Genomic DNA, 19674 nt, shown 5'->3' on the forward strand with positions numbered 1-19674 from the left:
GATTCAAACGCTGAGTCACAGAGCGACATAAAAACATAATTTAATGTGGTTTTCATGTAACGTCATCAAACATCAGACAGGTGAGATTTGGTTTGTTGCACCTGAACAGGAAGGAGAGTCAGAGGAGGAGGTGTCACTCTGAGGGAAAAACACAGACCCACTGAAACCAGAACATGTGACCATGACAGCAGCTGCCTGCAGACACTCAAACGTCTCATGACCTCTGACCCCTGATTTGACCTTCCACAAAAATAAAAATCTCACTTTGACATTGACATTAAAAATAACAATATATAAAATAAAGAAACATAATACCCTCATGGCTGAAATACTTCAGGTGTGTGTGTGTGTGTGTGCGTGTGGGGGATGACTCATCTGTAAGGCCACGCCCACCACCTGTGAGCCAAGTCATCTATGTCTCACCTGCAGCAGTTCAGGAGAAACAATCTGATGTTTCAGAAATAAAATTATAAAAATCAAGTCATAACTTTAGATGAAAACATTTTCAGAATAAAGATGAAGTGAAAACTTGATTTGAGAAAAATATTTCAAGTCTTAATTTCACAAGAGTCTTTCGATCAGAAAAGTTCAACAGACAGTTAAAACAAAGGTCTCAGGGGGCACCTCAGTGGCTCACTTGGTAGCGCGCATACCATTAAGGCTTAGTCCTACCCGCAGCGGTCCTGGGCTCGAATCCGACCTGCGGCCCTTTGCTGCATGTCATCTCCTCTCTCTCCCTGACTCTCCTGTCACTCTCTCACTGACCTATCCAATAAAGGCATTAAAAAGACCAAAAAAATAACTTTTTACCTTTTACTCAGAATGTGATGATTTTGAAAAATTTGCTATTTTGCTATTTTTCTTCAACAATTTAATGTAATTTTATTTTTACTCAGAAAATTCACACTTTTTCCATAAGTTGACTTAATTCTTAAAAAAAAAAATTTAATCTCAGTCAAAATCATGATTTTATTCTTATAGCAGTGATTTTTTTTTTCAGTTTTATTCCTGAAACCTCAGATTTTTTTTCCTCGTCACACTTTAGTCTGAGAGAAGAAATGATAAAAACATAGAGACACGGTGAACAGGTAAATATTTACACTGTAAAACCAAGGTGTGTGTGTGTGTGTGTCAGCTCAGATCTGTGTGAATGTTTCCCTCTGCTTCAGCCTTTGTGCTAAGCTAGGCTAACCACACAGCACTGAGGCCTCTGTAGTGACACTGGTCTCAGAGCAGCTGCTGATTGGACCCTGAAGCTGCTGCGTCTGTTCAGTCTGTGGTTCGCAGCTACGTGGCGAGCGACGCAGGGACGATCTCTCTCAGCAGCTTGTTGAGGGCGCTGACCTTCTCCTCCAACAGGAAGTTCTTCTTCTCTGCGTTTTTCTGCCGCTGCTCGGTGACCTGCAGAGCTTTCATCAGCTGAGAGTTCTCCACATACAGATCCTTCAGCAGCGCGCTCGACTTGTTGTTCTTCACCAGCTGAGGACGACACAGAGAGGCTATAGTCAGATAGGACAAAAGTATGTGGACAGCTGAAGGTTAAATGCTTGAGATTCATCAGCTCTGTGGGGACAGTGGAGGTGTGAACAGCTGATTAGTGTCAGATGGTTCTGGACTTTTTTATAATCTGCATAATCAGAAACTTTTCATTCATTGTGAAACTGGTCTAAAGCATCTGAGTCTGAGCTGCAGCTGGGAACCTGTTTGAAGACTGACCTGCTCTTTGAGCTGCTGGACCTTCTCCTGCAGAACCATCCGGACCCCCTTCAGTTTGGTCTCCAGGTCCTCCATCCTCTGCTGCAGGGAGGCCATGGCCTTCTCATACTGATCCTGACACACACACACACACACACACACACACACACACACACACACACACACACACACACACACACACACACACCGATCTGAACCTCAGTCCCTGTTGAACTCTGCTCAAGAGCTCTGGCTCATTAGCATGTTGCTAGCACCTTCACCCTGTGTTTACCTGCTTGATGCTGATCTGAGAGCTGCTCTGCTGGGCCTGGAGCCTCAGTGTCTCCTCCAGCTGCTGACTCCTCCTCTGCTCCTCCACCAGCCGGACCTGCAGCAGCTCCACCTGCTCCCTGTGTCCGTTCCCCGCCCGCTCCTGCAGCTCCTGCAGCTGCCGCACGTGCTGCGCCTGCACCAGACTGAGCGCCGTGTCCGCCCGCGCCGCCTGCAGGACGATGACGGGGGTTAGTGTGGTGCCGCTCTGACATCAGTGCTCATCTTACAGTTCAGTGCTGATGATCAGAGTCCTCTGTTCTGACCTGGTCCTCTGCCTGCGTCCAGGCCGTCTCCAGCTTGCTCAGTTTGGTCTTCAGGTTCTGCTGCTCCTGGGTCAGTTTGTGGACCTCCAGACCCTGGACCTGCAGCTCTGACAGCTGGAAACAACATCAGTCATATTTACAGGTGAGGCAGAGAAGTCACCACAGTTCAGGTGTTGAAGACAGCGTCATGGTTGGTGTCTGGTACCTTGTGCTGGAGCTCCTGGTTCTGGACTCTCAGTCTGTGGGTCTCCTCCTGCAGGGTGATGGAGGCCTGCTCCCCCTGCTCCTCCAGGGCCTGACAGAGCCCCTCCTTCTCCTTCATCAGCTTCCTGATGCTGCTCTCCAACTCCTCCACCTGAAAACCACCAGGAAGCAGAGAGAGTTCAGACGGTCCAGGTCTGGACTGGAGCTGAAACCGTCTTCAGACAGACAACAAATCAAAAAACACTCAACTACTGAAAAACGTCACAGTAAGGGCAGTGTCACAGTAAAAGCACTTCATTGTGCAGTAAACTGTCTCCTGACGTTTTTGTGTTTTTTGTCTTGTTTCGTTTTAATTGTTTTGGGACCTTGTTGTGAACAAAGTGAAGGATCAATAATTAAAGAGTGATCTGATCCACTGCCCTGGGATCAGTCTCTGTCCTGACCATGTTGTGAGCATCCTGCAGCTTCCTCTGCAGGTCAGTCACTTCCTGGGCGTGGCCGAGTTTCTCCTGGTTGACGGCGTGCAGCTCAGAGTGAAGCAGCTCAGCCTCCGACTCCAGAGAGAGAACAGACTGCTGCAGCTTCTCCACCTGAAGGAGCAAAGAGAGTCAGTGATGAGGAAGCAGCTGATTCTGATTCTCATGTTTGTATCTTGTGGTTTTGTTCTTGCTCGTGTTGTGATGACTTTGTGGTTCTATCTGAGCTGTGACCTTGTGGTTTCGGTCGTCGACCTCTCTCAGCAGTTTGGCCTTGTCCTCCTCCAGCCACTGCTGCTGCAGAGACACGCTGCTAAGCTCCGCCTCCAGCGCTGACAGACGGTCCAGCTGAGGAATGAAGAACACAGTGAAGGCGTCTGAATTCTCTGAAGCTGCTGTGTGGACAAAGCCGCAAGGTGATGGAACATGATGTAAAACCAACAGATCCAGTCTCATAAACCAGAACCACGTGTGTCTCCTGATCCGAGCCTTCAGCTGAGGCTGAACTCGCACCTTGTCCTTGCGGGAGCTGAGCTCTCTCTCCAGCAGCTGTCTCTCCTGCGTCCACGCCGCCTGCTGCTGCAGCTTCTCCCTCTCCTGCTGCATCGCTGCGTCCTGCAACCGCCGCACCTGAAGTGGACCATCAGCCAATCAGACAGGAGGGTGAAGGGACACTAACACCTCAGTATCAGGACTCCTACTGATACATCTGCTCCATTTTAAATCACTATGATTTGTTACACAAACATCCCCTCAAGTACAGAAAGATTTAAAAAGCAGGTGTGACAGTAGGTGACTCCCACACATGGCACCACAGACCATTTATTCAAAGACAAGGTTTTGGTCTGTGTAACATCCTCCTCCAGGAAAATCCATGTTTGACATTTCAAAGATCCAGTGAAACTGTTTTTACAATGATGCTCGATCCAGAACCTTCATCCTGGAAACTGTTCAGAGGATCAACAAAGCTTTTTGTTGGAACAAAACCTTGTCTTTAAATAAATGTTGGACCTGGAAGCTTCAAACCTCAAAGAATCTTCTCTGAATAGCCTTAGACCTCCAGTGTTCACTTGTCTGTTGTGGCTGAAACTAAACTGGAGAAGAAGAAAAAGTTGCTCACCGAAGCTGCGCCCTCCTCCTGCTCCGTGGAGAAGGTTGCCAGACGCTCCTGCAGCATCCGGACCGACTCCTGGTCTCCACGGAGACGGGCGCTCAGCTCAGCGTTGTCATTGCTCAGCTGCAGGTTCCTGCTGCTCAGATCCAGAACCTCCTCTCGGTACTTGGAGTTCTGCAGACAGAAGAAGAAGCAGCAGCTCGGTGAAGAAACACTAAGCGGAGATCTGTGTTGCTATATGACACTTGAGCAGGACAGTTTCTCACCTCTTTGTGCAGCCTCTCTTCTTCTTCCCTGCTCGTCTTGTGTTCTCTCTCCATCTCCTCCAGTCTCTTCCTGTCAGGAGAAGCAGCAGAGAGAAGGTCACTGGAACATGAGGATATTTACTCTGGTTCTTTACAACAGGAGAACCAGACCTCCTGTTGTAAAATGGGCTTTATTACAAATCATATTCATCTCTCGTGATAAGAGGAGGAGGAACAGTATTTTGATAAATGTACTGGCTTTTTTTAGGTGGAGTTTTCTTGTCGGTTTCCAGAACTCATCAACATTTCCTGAGTTTTGACTTCATTTCCTGATCAGTAGAGGTTTTCTCATGCTTTTATTTCCCAGTTGTGTTTTACATGGTTTTGTATTGACAAAGATAAAATTGTCTTATTTGTTTTTGTGTTGATTAAACCTTAAATCTCGCTGCAGCTCAGAACATCATGAGGAGACTCTGTGACAATAACTGCAAATAAAAACTAAACCTTTGAGGCTTTGATTAGAAAACGATCCAAACAATAAAATTATAAATGAACAGTTCAGTCAGATCTGAGCTACACAGCTTCTGTCTTTACACTTTATCTGCATCAGGTGAGAACCAGCTGATCCAGTATCAGTCTCAATGAAGCCAGATTACTCCAGGAGAGCCGGACTAAGGTGAACTGGTTTCGTGGTCCAGGCTCCTGCACCTTAGAAAAGTGTTTTCTCACCTCTTCTTGACGACATCGTCCTCCAGGTTCTGGACTTCCTGCTGCAGGACAGTGAGTCGCTCCTGAAGAACTCCGTTCTCTGATCGAACCTCCTCCAGCTGAGTCCTGCATCCACACAACAGCAGGTCAGAGACAAACTGACTCCATCAGACCTGAGCAGCTTCAGGAAACTACTGACGATCAGGGAGAAAATCACTGAAAAGAACCTGATGTCGTGACAGAATCTGGAGAAGCTTCTGTCTGATGTTAATGATCCTGTGTTGGATGTTTTATCACAGATTCAGAAGGTTGAGGTTTAGTTTGAGCGTGTACAGATCAGGCTGCTGGAGGCCTCGGCGTGCTACAAACAGAGCATCTGGTCTAACAGCATCTGAACCTGAAGAATCCTGTGAAACACCATGACTGTTCTGTCCTGTGGGTCCCACAGGGCTCTGTACTAGGAACACTGGGTTTTTCCTCCATGAACTGAATGTAAATGTTTTTGCAGGTGACTCAGATCTGTTTCCATCCTGATTATTTCTCCTCACTCTGAATAAGTGTTTATGATTGATCAGTAGATGAAGCTCGACCTCGATGATTCCAGGAGTTTAAAGTCTGATCTGAGTTTTACCGTCAGACGATGTCATGGAAACATTTTCAAGATCATTTCAATATGTCTTCTGACAACTGATCATCCAACAATTATGCTGCTACATAACATCTGCAATAAGCTGCTGTGAGCAGATACATCAGCCTGGTCGAGCTGCATTAATGACATCACTGTGTGACATCACAAGAGGCTTCACGTCACAGTTCAGTGAGAGGCAGAAGCTCTTCACTGATCTTCTCTGTACCATGAAGAACCTTCACCTGCAGTGAGTCAGTAACACTAACTTTACACACACACGTGACATCATCACCTTCAGGTCTCAGGTCGTCACCTCTGACCTCTGATTGAACTCTCAGTGTTTAACTCAGCTGTATTTCATTCGCTGATTAAACCTCCCTCAGCGTTTCTGTTCTCATACAGTTTGTGTTAACGGCTAATTTTCCGGCTCACGTTCATTTTGTTCTGAGTCACATGTTCCACGTTCTTTGAAGCAGACCGAGGCCTCACATTTCAAACAGCATCACAGCAGAATTTCAGCCTTTACTTTGAAATTCAGACGAAGCGGCGGTGATGACAGAGTTATTCAGTGATGTCATGCGTTTAGATGTTTGTCATTGGGTTAGAGATGAGAGTTAAAACATTCCAGACAGAGCCAATCAGACTGGAGGCTCAGCCTGCAGCAGTGCATTGTGGGAGATAAAGTGATAAGCATTTCATTCAGTTTCTACCTGTGGAGCAGCCTCAGTCTGTAACATACTCAGTGTTTCAAGCTCAGCAGCAGATGGAGGTTAGTTGTCATTCGGACCTGGTTTTGGGTCTGAGTCGGTCTCATGCTCCACAAACCTGTGTGGACTGGCCGGGTCCATCACCTCCTCCAGAGCCAGGACCAGCTTCTCCAGCTCCATTAGCTGCTGCATCATCTTCCTCTTCTCCTGTTCCAGGTCCTCCTTAGTCATCCTCAGCTGGTCCTGGGAGTCCTGCAGGGCCTGCTGTAGTTGCTGGACCTGGTCTCTGACCCGGTCCAGCTCCCCGTCCTTGGCTTCCAGCTGAACAGTCAGCTGCTGAACGTCGCTGCAGGGCCTCTCAGAGGAGGACTTGGCTTGACGTAAGAGATCAGCGCTGTCTGCCACCTCGGCCCGAAGCCGATCCAACTTGCTGGTTTTGGAGTTGAGCTGCCTCCTGAGGTCCAGCACCAGGTCTGCGGTCTCATTGAGCTGGGAGCTGAGATCTCTGAGGTGGTCTCTGAGTGTGGAGATCTCCTCCTCCATCTCTACGATCTGGGTGGAGAGCTGGTCAGCCAGGCGGGTGTAGCTCCTGTTCTCCTGGCTCAGACGACAGACCTCCTCCTTCTCCTCATCCAGACTGGACCGGAGCTGCGAGGTCCTGGTCTGCTCCTGCTTCAGAGCCTCCTGCAGACTCTCCTCGGCGCTCCTTCTCCTGTCTAACTCCTCTGAGACTCCGTCCAGCTCCAGCTGCAGGTTGTCTACTGCCATTGCCTGGTCCTTCAGGTCTTGGATCAGCCTGGTGCGGTCCGTCTTTAACAACTCCAGTTCAGCAGTCAGTTTGGAGACACTTTCAGCTCTGCTCCTCAGGGTCTCCTGCAGGTTCTCCAGCTCAGACCTCAGGGCGCTGACAGTCTGGTCTCTGGCTCTGAGCTGAGCCTGCTGCTGCACGGAGGCGTTGGAGAGGCGGCTGCAGTTGTTGGCCACCACCTCGCGGTCCTGCAGGATGCTGTCGGATGCAGCCCGGAGGTCTCCCAGCTCCTGTCTCAGCTGGGCCGCCTCAACCTTGAGCTGCTCCTCTCTGGCCTGCACAAGCTGCAGCTCCTCCTCCACCGAGCTCTTCTCTGAGGCGAGGCGTTTGTTCAAAGCCTTGTGAGACTCCAGGAAGGTGATGCTCTCCTCCAGCTGAGTGCAGGCCTCCTCCAGCCTGGCCTCCAGCTCAGAGCACCGCCCGTGAGAGGCCTTCAGATCTTCCTCAAAGTGACCACAATGCCCCCTGAACTCCTCTAAACTGGCCTCTGATTGGCTGATCTGCAGACCGGAGCTCTGTATGACCTCCTGTAAACTGGAGACCTGCTCCTTCAGATGATGGACCGTCTCCTCCATCCTCTTCTTCTCTGAGGAGAATTGGCTGCAGATCCTGGCCTGCTCCTCCCCAGCTCTCTCCTCACATCGCAGCTTCTCCTGCTCCAGCTGGACGAGCCGGTTTTCCCAGAATCCCGTCTGCTCCCTCAGCCGTCGCTGCTCCCAATGGAGCTGGTGGAGGAGGCAGCGCTGACCCTCGGCGTGCTGCAGCTTCATCTGACAGAGCTGCTGCTCAGACTCCTCCCTGCTCACATAGTGTTCATGATGTAGGAAGGAGCTGTTTAAATACATGTGTAGTATCACACAGCTCCAGTCTGATAAACATCAGTGTCACATGATCCTCCTCAGGTGAAGCAGTGAACACACCTGTACTCTACAAACTGATGAAATGTCACATTATTACCTGTCAGTTAGAGAAGAAGCTTAGATCAAAGAGCCACATAACTACTCATCGCGGCCTCTTCTCAGAGCCGAGCTTCAAACCAGCCACTGAAATTTAAAGACACTTGTGGTTGCCATGGAAACCTAAACTCAGCACTGAGGTACCAGGCTCGGATCAGGAGATAATCATTAATGCTGCTGCTGCAGTTCACTGAAAAACCCCTATGCATTCTGGGTATTCCACCTGTCTTTGCCACACTAACAGCAGACAGTGACACCTCTGACTCACCTGACCAGCATCACCTCCTGGTCCATCTTCAGCTTCAGCTCCGCCTCCAGCTGGTCCTTCTCAGCGCTCAGCCTCTGGACCAGGTTACTGATCTCTCTGGCAAAGTTCTGCTCCAGCTCCGCCCGCTCCCGCTGCACCCTGGGAACAGAGAAGATCTGATTCAAAAACTTTACGTCACCCTGCAGCTTTGATACCTTCACAAGTTAAGTTTAAGAGAAAAACTGAAATGGTGGTGTTTATTCTGCAGGTTCGTCTTCCTCACCTGCGCTCCTGCTCGTTGCTCCACCCTCCTCCTCCTCCTCCTCCTCCAAGCTGGACCTGAGTCTGCAGTTTGTCCAGAGCTTCCTTCAGCTGTTTGACCTGCTGCTCCACCTGACCCTTCTGCTCCTCCAGCTCACTGATCTCCAGCTGACAGACGAATCAAAGTGTGACCAACAAACACCACAAAGATGCTGAAGTGTGACACAAAAGGCTTCACAGTTCTGTAGGTGCACATCTGTCTTTTATTTCATATTCTGGACTCAGACCTGTGAAGTGTAAAAATATAAAACTCTGCTGTGCACTCATCATCATCATCATCATCTTCTATCTCACTCTCACCTTGAAGGCCTGAGAAATGTCTTTACGCTCCACCTCCATGCTCTGTCTCATCAGCTCCAGACTGCGCTCGTAGTAGTTCACCTGAGGACAAAGGGTTTAATCCTTATAATGGACCTAAAACTGGACAGATGTTCCAGCAGCTGGAATCTAGAGACCGCTTTAAAATGGCGCTGAACTGTACGAGAGGAAAACACAAGTTTGAGTTTCACTTTGTCATGATGGATGGAAAATTAAATGTACAACAGTGAGTCTGATACGTCCTGAAGCTGCTGGTATTGGTTCTGTTCTCCATCACTGCTCAGTTATTCACGTAGCTGCAGTCTGGTACTGCTACTGCTGCTACTACTGCTGCTGCTAATAATAATAATAATAATAATAATAATAATAATAATAATAATAATGCACCTGTGTCTCCAGCTGGATGTGCAGCTGCTGCAGCTCCTGGTTGTGTTTCTGCTTCAGCTGCTCCAGAGCCAGTTCAGTCTGGATACTGACAGCAGGACCAGAGACACTGTCCAATGAACACAGAGCTGGACACACACACACACACACACACACACACACACACACACACACACACACACACACAGACAGTCTTTATACACAGTTTATACCTTTAAACTTTTATCACCAATCTGACAACAGATTTTCGAAATAAGAGTTTCATTAGTGGTAATAGAATTTAAGCAACCATCATTGGCTTTGATTGACAGCTGTCTGACCAGTGTGTGTGTGTGTGTGTGTGTGTGTGTGTCTCACCAGTTTTATCAGCAGGCTGCAGTTTCTTCCTCACCAGAGGAGTCGAGCTGCGCTTCATGTCCGAGTCGTCTGCACAAAACAAACACACAAAGGTTAAACTGGGACACAGTGAAGCAGCAGGTCCCAGAGTGAGGACACACAACAGAGGAGCAGAGACTCACTGTGAGACATGATGAGAGTGAACCACAACAACACACAGACAGAAACCTGCAGACTCACAAACTGACACAAGGAAGGGAGAGGGAGAGGGAGAGGGAGAGGGAGAGAGAGGGAGAGAGAGAGAGTTCATGTCTACCTGAACAGGTCAGACCTGTTCTGCAGGTACTGGATTCCAGTCACTGACAGTTCTAATCAAACCACTTTATTTTTTTTCCCTATTTTCAAACATTTAGTTTTATTTTGAAACTTTGAAAGAGGAAACATCTTCACCTGTTGAACAAACTGAATTCAGTTTGTGTCAAATTAATCATCAAATTTCACCTCATCACAGCAGCCAATCAGCTCTCTGCACTGTTGACTGAAACAGGTGAAGCAGCTCCACCTTCTGTCACACACACACACACCCCTTACATCTGTCTGTTACAGATGTGAAACCCTGACTGAGGAGAAACTGAGGGAGAGGAAGTGAGAACAGAACCCGACTGTGAGGAGCAGGATGTTCAGCTGTCAGGGTTTATTCTCCAGAAACTCTTGATTGATCGTTATAATCAATAATTGTTCACATAATTTTTCAAGTGAACATTTTAAACATTTTCTGGTTCAACTTTCTTGGATGTGATTTTCTGCTTTTCTTTGTCATATCTGAAAACTGAATATTTGGGTTTTAATAAAAGCAACTTTTTGAATCCAGAATTTCAACAAGTTTCACAGACATAATTAGTAATTGATTAATCAAGAAAAAAACTGGCAGATTGCTCGATAATTAAAATAATTGTGAGTTGCAGCGCCGTTGTAGAGCTGAGTGTGTGTGCTGTTGCGTTACCAGAGTCGCACTCTGCGCTGTCAGTGCGTTGTTCGGTCCAGCTCAGAGCGGCGGTGTCTCCTGCAGCTCTCCTGGATTTCCTGTCACTCCTCTGACTCTTCAGCAGCTCCAACTCTGAGCTCAGCTCATCGTTTCTGTCCCGCAGCTCCTGAACACAACAGAACACAGCACAGCACAACACAACACACACACACACACACACACACACACACACACACACACACACACACACACACGTTTTCAGAACACTCCAACACTGGTCTCCTCAGAGCAGGAAACTCACTGGACACAGAAACATCTGCAGCGCTTTCGTTATTTCAGTGGCTGCTCTGATTGGCTAAAAAACAACACCACAAAGTCTTGATTCAGTTCACGACGACTCACACTCAGTCCAGGACCTGGACCCTGTTCTTCACATGTGCTGAACTAAGTCATCCAGATCATGATGTTGAGGATTTGACATGAGTCTGGATTTTCTGGTGCTTTAAAAATGGATCTGGAGCGGTTGTCATAACAACAAGTCTTTTAAACCCAAACCTGCAGCAGAGCAGCTGGATCAGGACCGAACTGGTTCTTACTTTCTTCAATCATTAGGTCTGTTGGTTCATTATCATCATCAACATGAGACAAGACAGGAACCAGACTTCAGAATCCGGAAGGAGCCAGATCAAGAGAAGAAGAATCTCTCAGCACACACTGATCATCTCACAGGTATCAGCTGACTGATACATGTGACTTGTTCTCACCTTGATTTTCTGTTGGACCAACATGAGGCGTTCAGGTGCACAAACATAAACAGACATTAGAACCTTTCCTCTGTATGTATCTGCTGCTTCACTTCACTCAGACATGGAGCTCAATAAAAACAGAGGATCACGTGACACACACAAAGTAAACAAAGCTCACACTGACAGACACACACACACTCTCTCACCCTGCACTGCAGCTCGTACTCTCTGACCACCTCAGAGAACCGCTCCTCGTGACTCAGACCAGCGCCGGCCGGGTCCAAGCTGCCAAACTGTAAATCAAACAAAACAACACACCTCATTGGTTCAAGAAGCTGTTGACTGAGCTGTCAATCAAGCAATCAATCAAGCAATCAATGATATGAAAAGTCATCTTCAGCGTTCAGAGCAGAGACGACCGAGAATGAAACGAATTCACAGAGGAAATTTAATAATTTATCAGCTACAAGGAGACGAGTCACCTGACACCACTCAGAGGGTGTGTGTGTGTGTGTGTGTGTGTGTGTGATCCAGTATGTAAAACAGATTCAGACTGGTTCTAACTGGTTTACATTCCTGTTAAATACAGAAAATCTAGAATCAAACTGGCGTCTGTTGACTTGCTGCTGCAGGACGACGCTTCATGGCGCTTCATTCTTATTTTGTAAATCTGCAGAGACTTGCACCTGTTCTGAATTTTGTGTATTCTTGTGTGTGTTACCTTGTCATGCAGCAGCTGGTCCAGGTCTCTCTGCAGTTTGTTAACTGAGCTCTCAGCTTCAGCCAGCTTCAGCTTCACAGCACTCAGCTCCTCGTCCAGACGACTGTTCTCCTGAACGCACAACAACACAACACGACACTGATCTTAAAGCTCCGTGTTTTAACTTCTCCAGTGTTTTATCTGAAGAGTTGATCTCCATAAGAAGATTAATTCAGACAACACACAAACACACAAAGGTTAAACTGTGACACACTGAAGCAGCAGGATTAAGAAGACACAGTTTTACATCTCCTCTCTCAGGCTTCTCTCTGGAGCTCTACTAACAACAGGTCAGTCAGCCAATCAGAGGAGAGGATCTGAGCCTCTCTTCTGATTGGCTGACTGTTTTCTGAGTGATCCAATAAAAATGCAGCAGAATTCAGGTAAATAACACTGGGGAACAATTTGAAAAAAAAATCCTGTTGAGTTAGATTTTTATGCTGGTTAAAACTAAAATTGGCATGCTGATTCCAAAATTGCAGTCAGTTTTTTTCTAGCACGTCAAGTTTTTTCTCCACAGCTTACCCTCCAGATAAGCAAAATTCCACTGATTAGCTGTAGTAAGACTTGCCAGCTGATTACGATTGGACTCATCAACAGCTACATGGCAACTTGTCACAATTGAGACAGTGCGGTGAGAGGTGTGTGCAGCTCCCAATAGGTCAGTACTATCAATATCTGTAAACAGAAAGCTAGCATAGTAGGAATTAAGAGGATTTGTGCTGGCTTTTCTCTTAACCTTGTAACCATGGGTATACCGTTGTAAGTTCTATTTCGTTTTCTGCTGTTTTTTTAGTTTTCAAAGCTTGTAACTATTCCATCTTAGTGTTTGGATTTGGGGCAGGGCTGAGAGCAGTAACTGCTTTGTTGTGACATCACAAAGTTACAGACTGAAATCAGCAGCAGGAACTAAGGACGTAAATATAACAACTGACATTTACTTTTTAAGAATTTTCCTCAACTGAAAAGTTAAAGAGATTTTTTCCTGTTTCTCTCTTTCTCTCTACACAAATGTAAACAACTCACAAACAGCCTAAAATGACTCAGTTACTAAAGACATTAAAATGACATAATACAGTAAAGTCTATAGTGTTTGTTAAGGACTTCTGAGGCAGACACAGATAACTAAGCCCCACACGTCTTAGGATTACTGATCACAAATCTATACAGTTTTATCTTAGAGAATAAGAAATTGAACGCTTCCTTTAAATAAAATACAGTTCAAAACACATATGAACTGCTATTCCTTCATTAAATTATCAATTATAAATTTATTTGATTTTATTTCAATTTTCTTCGAGGTGATAAACTGGAAACATCCAACAGACTCAGTGTGTGCTGTTACCAAACAGCTGAGGCTGATGAAGGGAGGGTGACCGCATCATATGTCTTCAGCTCATCTTTATTGGATCACTTGCACCTATAGAAGCAGGTGAGTGATGCGTACAGACCTGTGTGACGCTGCAGAGCTCCTCCTGAAGCTCCGCCGTCTGTGCTCTGAGCAGCTGCAGCTCCTCCTGCAGTGCGTCGCGCTCCCTCTCCACCAGCTGCAGCAGAGCCTCGCTCTCCTGCTCCAACTGAGTGCGCAGAGCCGTCAGCCTATCACGGAAGTCCTGCTCCAGGTCCCTGCCAATCACAGAGCAAATCAACAATCACTCCCTAATCAATATCTGAGACGCAACTGAGGTATTTGTTTTTATTTTTAATGCTGTTAAAGAGAAGTCTGAGGCTACGTTAGCTCCAGCAGCTAAAGAGGAAAAATGTTTCAGTATCAGAACGAGAACGTGTCGTCAGACAGACGTCCAGACCTCCAAGGAAATACTTGGTTCTGTCTGAGAGAAACAGTTTGAAACACACAAACATTCATGTTTTAAATCAAACTGAGAAACTGAACCACCTGAACTCATATCAACTCATCAGGAGAAAAAACTGACGTCAGTGTGTCTGTCTGCCTCTTCTCCCACTGATTAATACCTTAGATCTTTAACAGCCTGGACTATATCACACTGTCTAATTCCTTCAGTAGCGTTAACCCCTCAGCTCCCTGCTCCTCAGCTGCTATGGCCACAGCTGGAGGAGGTGCCACCACCTCCAGAAGCTGAACCACCTCAGCTTCAGCTGGAAGAAATCCACTCATGTCACATATGTCCATCAGAGGAGAGGAGCAGGCAGCTTCAGGTTTCCTCCAGATAACCCTGGAGCTTCATTTATAGACACACATGGCTAAGCTGCCCGGTAGAAACCAGTAGAAACCAGTAGAAACCTGCAGGTCTGACCTCATCCTGCTCTGGTTGAGTGTCTCCATGCTGGCGTGGCGGTCGTCCACCTCCCTGACCAGCTGCAGGTTCCTCTGATCAGCCAGATCCAGGTCTGCCTTCACCTTGTCCCGCTCCCTGCAGGCCTGCTCCGCCACCACCCTGAACACACAACAGTTTACGAGAAAATTTGACCGATACATTCAGGATCAATGTGTTCATTAACAACACTTCCTCTTTAAGTTAATAGAAAACTTGATCCAGTCGCACTTATGTTTCCTAGAAAGAGTCGTTGCAGCTTAATTGTATTTTCTGGGACACAGTGCAGCCGGAGCAGGGAAACTCATTTAAATATAATGCAGGCTGAAAAGATTGTGGTCAATACCAAATCAGCTGATAATCAAACAGCAGGTGATGGAGATGCTCTGATTTTAGGTGTTGTCAGAGATAAAACAGCAGACAGAGTTCACAGAGTGAAACACAGGTGGAGCTAACGTGGTCAGAGCAGCCACGTTTCTGTCTGAGCAGCAGCCTCCACAGAACTGACCCGGTGAGCTGCCACTGCCCTCCAGCAGGGGGAGCTCTTCTCATACACTACACACTGTGATTGTTGTGTGACTGTTGTGTGATTGTTGTTTAAATGTCTGCACAGTGACAGTAACGGTTCACATGTCATCAGTGACTGACCCCCGATCAGCCGATCGCCTCGAGGGCAGAGAACAACCTGATCAATAAGACAAAATTTAACCCTTTATGTCCACTGTGCTCCAGCCTCCTTCCCAGTACAACCAGTCTGCGACTGGTGACCAGCCCTGCTAGAGAAGCTGAGGGTTGGCTGCTTTGCTCAAAAGCACCTCAGAAAAACACTTTAAAAAAAAAATCTTTCCCCACACAGAGAGCTGATGCTGGATGACGGTGACCTGACCTCTGACCTCCAGGCTGCAGCTGTGAACTAGTTTGTGTTGACGGTCAGTGGATCTGACAGGAAATCGAGTCTGATGATGTCACTGTGGCCTGAAGGTTCAGAGTTAAAGTTCTGAGTTTACTGGTTCGATTAAAGGAACAGTCTAGATGTTGAGCTGGATTTCATCTGTGTTTAGCCTAGCTTAGCACAAAGACTGGAAGCAGATGGAAACTGTTAGCTCCACTATCTCCATGTTGCTGGTTGTAGTCAGCTGGGTTCAGTTTACACCAGAGTGTGATCAATACACTGATCAATATTCAAACTGATCTCATTCTGCTTCTGTCAGCCTGTGGTAACCTAGGCAACAGAGACTCAGAGATAATCATCATTTACAGGCCAAGTGTTAGCACAGGTTTGTAGTTCAGGTCCATGACGGGTCCAGGTCTTCATTTAAACGGGTTCACACTGAAAGCTGCTCTGAAAACCTACTGCAGGTGCTGGATCTCGTTTTTGTAGGAGATGAGCGCCGCCTGATGGATCCCGTTCCCGCCGACTAGCAGCTCGTTGTCCAGAGCCAGAGTCAGGTCCGCCAGACTGAGCCGCTCCTCCAGAGGGAAGTCCAGAGTCTACAGGGGGAACAGGCACAGACATAAAGGTTACTCATCTCACCTGCAGCCAGAACGGTGCTTTACCTGTTTAACAGTTTATATTAGAGACAGAATATAAAACTCGAGGGGTTTCAGGTCTGGAGACCCTCTGTCTTTGTTACTGCTCTGTTTCCCTCCACTCTGACAGCAGCATGCAGTCTTACTTCCTGCAGTACAGTGTTGTCATGGTGATGATCAGAGGGTGTTGTGACAGTTTGAGGGTTTGTCAGGAAAGACGAACGTTCAGCAGTTTCTTCATCTCTGAAAATGACTTGATCTGCAGCCCCACAGACCTGAACCAGGACCAACAGCTGGATCTCTAACAGGAATGTGACATGAAATCTGAGTCTCCAGGTTCAGCTCAGTTTGAGAAACCCCTGAACCTCAGTCCACAGTCCTGATGGGGGGGTCTGGTTGGAAACTCAATGAGAAATGGAGACAGAGTCTGGTTCATCATGTAAATCACATGAGAGAATGAGAGATTTACTCATTACTGAAGGACAGAGAAAGAGAGGTTGGTGTTAAAATGAGTGCGGAAGCTATAAGAGACGTGTCAACCTGTGGGACGACTTCACTGAATCTGATTAGTTGTAAGTAACAAGTAAAAACATCTTAGATCATCATCAATTAAGAATTAACGAGCGACTCCTTCACACTGAGGTTCAGAGCATCTTCAGAAACCTTAAGAAGAAACCAAAAACTAACACCTTCTCTTTTTAAGTTTTGTATTTCCTCACTATTTAGTCTGTACACTGATGTTTACTGTAAAATGAGTGATAGTGTTTAGATTAGAAAACAACACAATAAAACTAACTGATCTAACATCATCCTCCTCGTCCTCTGATATCTTCTTCCCTTCTTTACCTGACGGTAAATCTTCAGGCTTCATATCTTCTGTTCTTTTTATTCATGGTGAAGATGTTTGTGGATATGCAGCTGGTCTGATGTCAGAGTGATGAGCTGCAAATTCATGAGCCTCCATCCTCCTTCATTTCAGTTTCATGTGAGTTTAAGAGACGACGTCTGCAAATCAAACTGTACTTTTTGAAACTTCCAGCCAGTCACAGGAACTAAAAAGAGCAGCAGACTCTTTACTCTTCATTTTCATCCTGAACACACGAGAATAAAACATTTCTTTTTGATTCATCTGTTAAAGGTTATATATCACTCAAGTTTCCTACAGCTGCTGAATGACTCCGAGCAGGTTTTCATGTTCTGTGGTTATAGTTTGACAGAAAAAAAATCCACCTCCCTCTTTGTTGTGACTCAATGATGTGACTCCTGTTGTTATCTGCAGGTGATCACTTACTCTCACCTGACTTACACTTGTTAATGATTTGTCACTTTATTGATTTGATCAGAAAGCAAATGAACTCAGCTGCAACTAACTAGTTTCTGATGATTTATGTAGTTTAAATCAACCACATTCTAAATCGTAATCATTGCACATCCCTGAACTGTGACAAGGTCCAGGCCGTTTCAGCCTGTGGACACTGGAGACACAACATATCACTGTCTTATTGTTTAAGTTTGTTCTAAAAGGTCAAAATAAAATTACACGATCAGGTTGCTGTGTGTAAAGAACATAGGTATCCTTCTCTTAAACAACCCACCACCTGTACATAACGCTCGAATGATAAAATGTAAAATATTCCAGTTCCAACTTCAGCAGTAGCCGAACTCAGAGTAGAGGCCTGGTCCTGGTCTGTACTGACCTGCAGGATGTCCCGGCTGTTCCTGATGCCCTCCTCGGTCCAGAGGGCGATGACCCGCTCGGGGCCGGTGCATCCTGAGCCGTCATCCAGCCGGCTGAGGACCCTTTGACCCACTGTGGCCGTCAGCAGGGAGGGCGAGGTGGAGCGAGCTGAGCGCTCCTCTAACACCGACTGAGACTGCATGGACAACCAGAAACCAGGGTCAGATGTTAGTCCACGTTCGGAGCTGAGAGGTAAAGGTGTGTGTGTCTGCTCAGTCTCAAACACAACTGAATCTGGAATCTGGTTTCTACAGACCAGGAGCTTGAAACAGCTCTAATGACCAGATTTCACAGGCTGCTCATAAACGCCTGTTGTTGGGGTGTGATGTGGGAACTTCTAATCTGGATTAGCCTACTTTCACTCAGAGTCAGGAGGCCTGGGACAAACATCCAGACCCACCAGTCCAGAACAGTTAGAGATTAAACACTGAATCACCTTCACCTGGGTGTAGCAATACGTCCCCGTGTACGTCCTCGTCTTGTCTGTCCTCACCCACGTCAACAACCCGCAGCCTGACATCAGACCTGACGTGCAGTACATGATGATTTCTACCTGTTTGTCTGTCCAAACAGCTACCTGTTCACCTGTAGCACCTGATTGGCCTGTTAGCTCCCAGCTGCAGCACAGCCTCCTGATTGGAGCTCTGGTGGTGCTGTGTTGAGGAGTGCCTCAGAAACTCAGACAGTTTGTTTGTGGGCAGTTGTCTCATTTACTGTATCTGTTCAGTTTCAAAAGATCAACAGCCAAATATAAAGAGGAAGAAAACATCAGGTAGTAAAGTGTCTGAAGTTTTACTGTATCTGATATAAACTGAAATCTTCCTGCAGGTTTGTGTGAGTTCACAGAGGAGAGGTCTGGTGTATATGTGGTGATGCATTATAATAAACAAGCTCAACAGAAGATCTCATTGTGTGTGTGTGTGTGTGTGTGTGTCTGACCCTATGTGGTGCCCTCTGCAGGTCAGCAGGTCGTACTGGGGTGGAGCAGGAGACGGGGGCGGAGCCACAAAGAACCTTCTGGAATTCCCGGATACTGACTCTGCCGTCCAGGTCGGTGTCCAACTTTCTGAGCAGCAAGTCCAGCTCCTACAGGGTCAAAAGTCAAAACAAGGAGACTACTGAATTCAAATGTCCAGACTTCACCACACCACAGGATCACAGACTGAAGAGTTCTGTCCAAATCCATCAAGTCCACATGGGGCCTTAAGAGGACTTGGTAGTAGCGGTTATGTAAAAAAAAATAAAAGATAAAATAAAGGCGCTGTGGCTCAGCTGGTTAAAGCACCTGTCTTGTAAACAGGGGAGCCTGGGTTTGAATCCCAGCAGTGCCTGCTGATCAATAACTTTCACACATTCTCACCAAGAAAAATTACAAAGTGAACCAAAGTAAACTGTCTTAGTGAGGTGTGCTTCTACCACAATTTGATAAAAACAGCTTCAACCCTTCTCAGCACTGATTCTCCAAGTCTGTGAACTCTAATGATGGGATGAGCGTCATGTTTCCGACAGATATTCTGTTTTGGTGGTGGTGGAGAACGTTGTTTAACAAGCTGCTCGAAAATCCACTTCGTGTTCAACTTGTTTGACATCTGATGACTGTCAAGGTCATATTCACATCATTTTTATACTCATTAAACCATTGATGATCCCTCATGTACTCAGAATAGAGGCAGTGTCTTCCCCTTTGCACTCATTTTCCAGGTTTTTCCTTTAATTTGTCACCATCCACACCTGTTAACAACAGTACTTTGGCTTAGTGATTGAAGCACCTGTCTTGTAAACAGAAGAGCCTGGGTTCCAGTTCCAGTCCCAGCAGTGCCTTGTTGTTACACAAACATTAAAACACCTTCTCATTTAATGTCCATGTAAAGGACATAA

General features: G+C 46.5%; 1 protein-coding gene and 1 non-coding gene across 10 annotated transcripts in view; one reads left to right on the plus strand and one right to left on the minus strand.

Moving 5' to 3' along the window:
- Positions 1–24: 24 nt before the first annotated feature.
- The window catches only part of ninl (ninein-like), a 35490-nt gene continuing 15840 nt past the window's right edge, over positions 25–19674 (minus strand). For 5 of the 9 annotated variants that reach the window (XM_071473483.1, XM_071473482.1, XM_071473484.1 and 2 more), the window contains 25 exons: positions 18736–18882; positions 17756–17932; positions 15883–16019; positions 14511–14651; positions 13686–13860; positions 12196–12306; positions 11681–11767; positions 10747–10894; positions 9765–9833; positions 9411–9535; positions 9006–9086; positions 8668–8813; positions 8406–8543; positions 6492–7979; positions 5060–5164; positions 4352–4421; positions 4092–4259; positions 3485–3601; positions 3206–3319; positions 2939–3085; positions 2497–2646; positions 2292–2405; positions 1988–2197; positions 1717–1830; positions 25–1479 (listed from right to left, as the gene is read on the minus strand). In XM_071473483.1, coding sequence (XP_071329584.1) covers positions 1288–1479; positions 1717–1830; positions 1988–2197; positions 2292–2405; positions 2497–2646; positions 2939–3085; positions 3206–3319; positions 3485–3601; positions 4092–4259; positions 4352–4421; positions 5060–5164; positions 6492–7979; positions 8406–8543; positions 8668–8813; positions 9006–9086; positions 9411–9535; positions 9765–9833; positions 10747–10894; positions 11681–11767; positions 12196–12306; positions 13686–13860; positions 14511–14651; positions 15883–16019; positions 17756–17932; positions 18736–18882 — 4671 coding nt within the window. In that variant the 3' untranslated portion in view covers positions 25–1287. Of the gene's footprint in view, positions 1480–1716; positions 1831–1987; positions 2198–2291; positions 2406–2496; positions 2647–2938; positions 3086–3205; positions 3320–3484; positions 3602–4091; positions 4260–4351; positions 4422–5059; positions 5165–6491; positions 7980–8405; positions 8544–8667; positions 8814–9005; positions 9087–9410; positions 9536–9764; positions 9834–9925; positions 10011–10746; positions 10895–11680; positions 11768–12195; positions 12307–13685; positions 13861–14510; positions 14652–15882; positions 16020–17755; positions 17933–18232; positions 18688–18735; positions 18883–19674 lie in introns of those variants that run through there. The other 4 variants (XM_071473488.1, XM_071473487.1, XM_071473489.1 and 1 more) reach the window with 4 other exon arrangements.
- trnat-ugu (transfer RNA threonine (anticodon UGU)) lies at positions 19054–19127 on the plus strand. Its single transcript has one exon. It is a non-coding gene; the product is annotated as a tRNA-Thr (tRNA).

The sequence above is a fragment of the Trachinotus anak genome, unplaced genomic scaffold, assembly GCF_046630095.1.
Source record: "Trachinotus anak isolate AG129_WGS33_773 ecotype Australia unplaced genomic scaffold, CSIRO_AGI_Tana_v1 ptg000054l, whole genome shotgun sequence".
In the NCBI taxonomy this organism is placed as follows: Eukaryota; Metazoa; Chordata; class Actinopteri; order Carangiformes; family Carangidae; genus Trachinotus; species Trachinotus anak.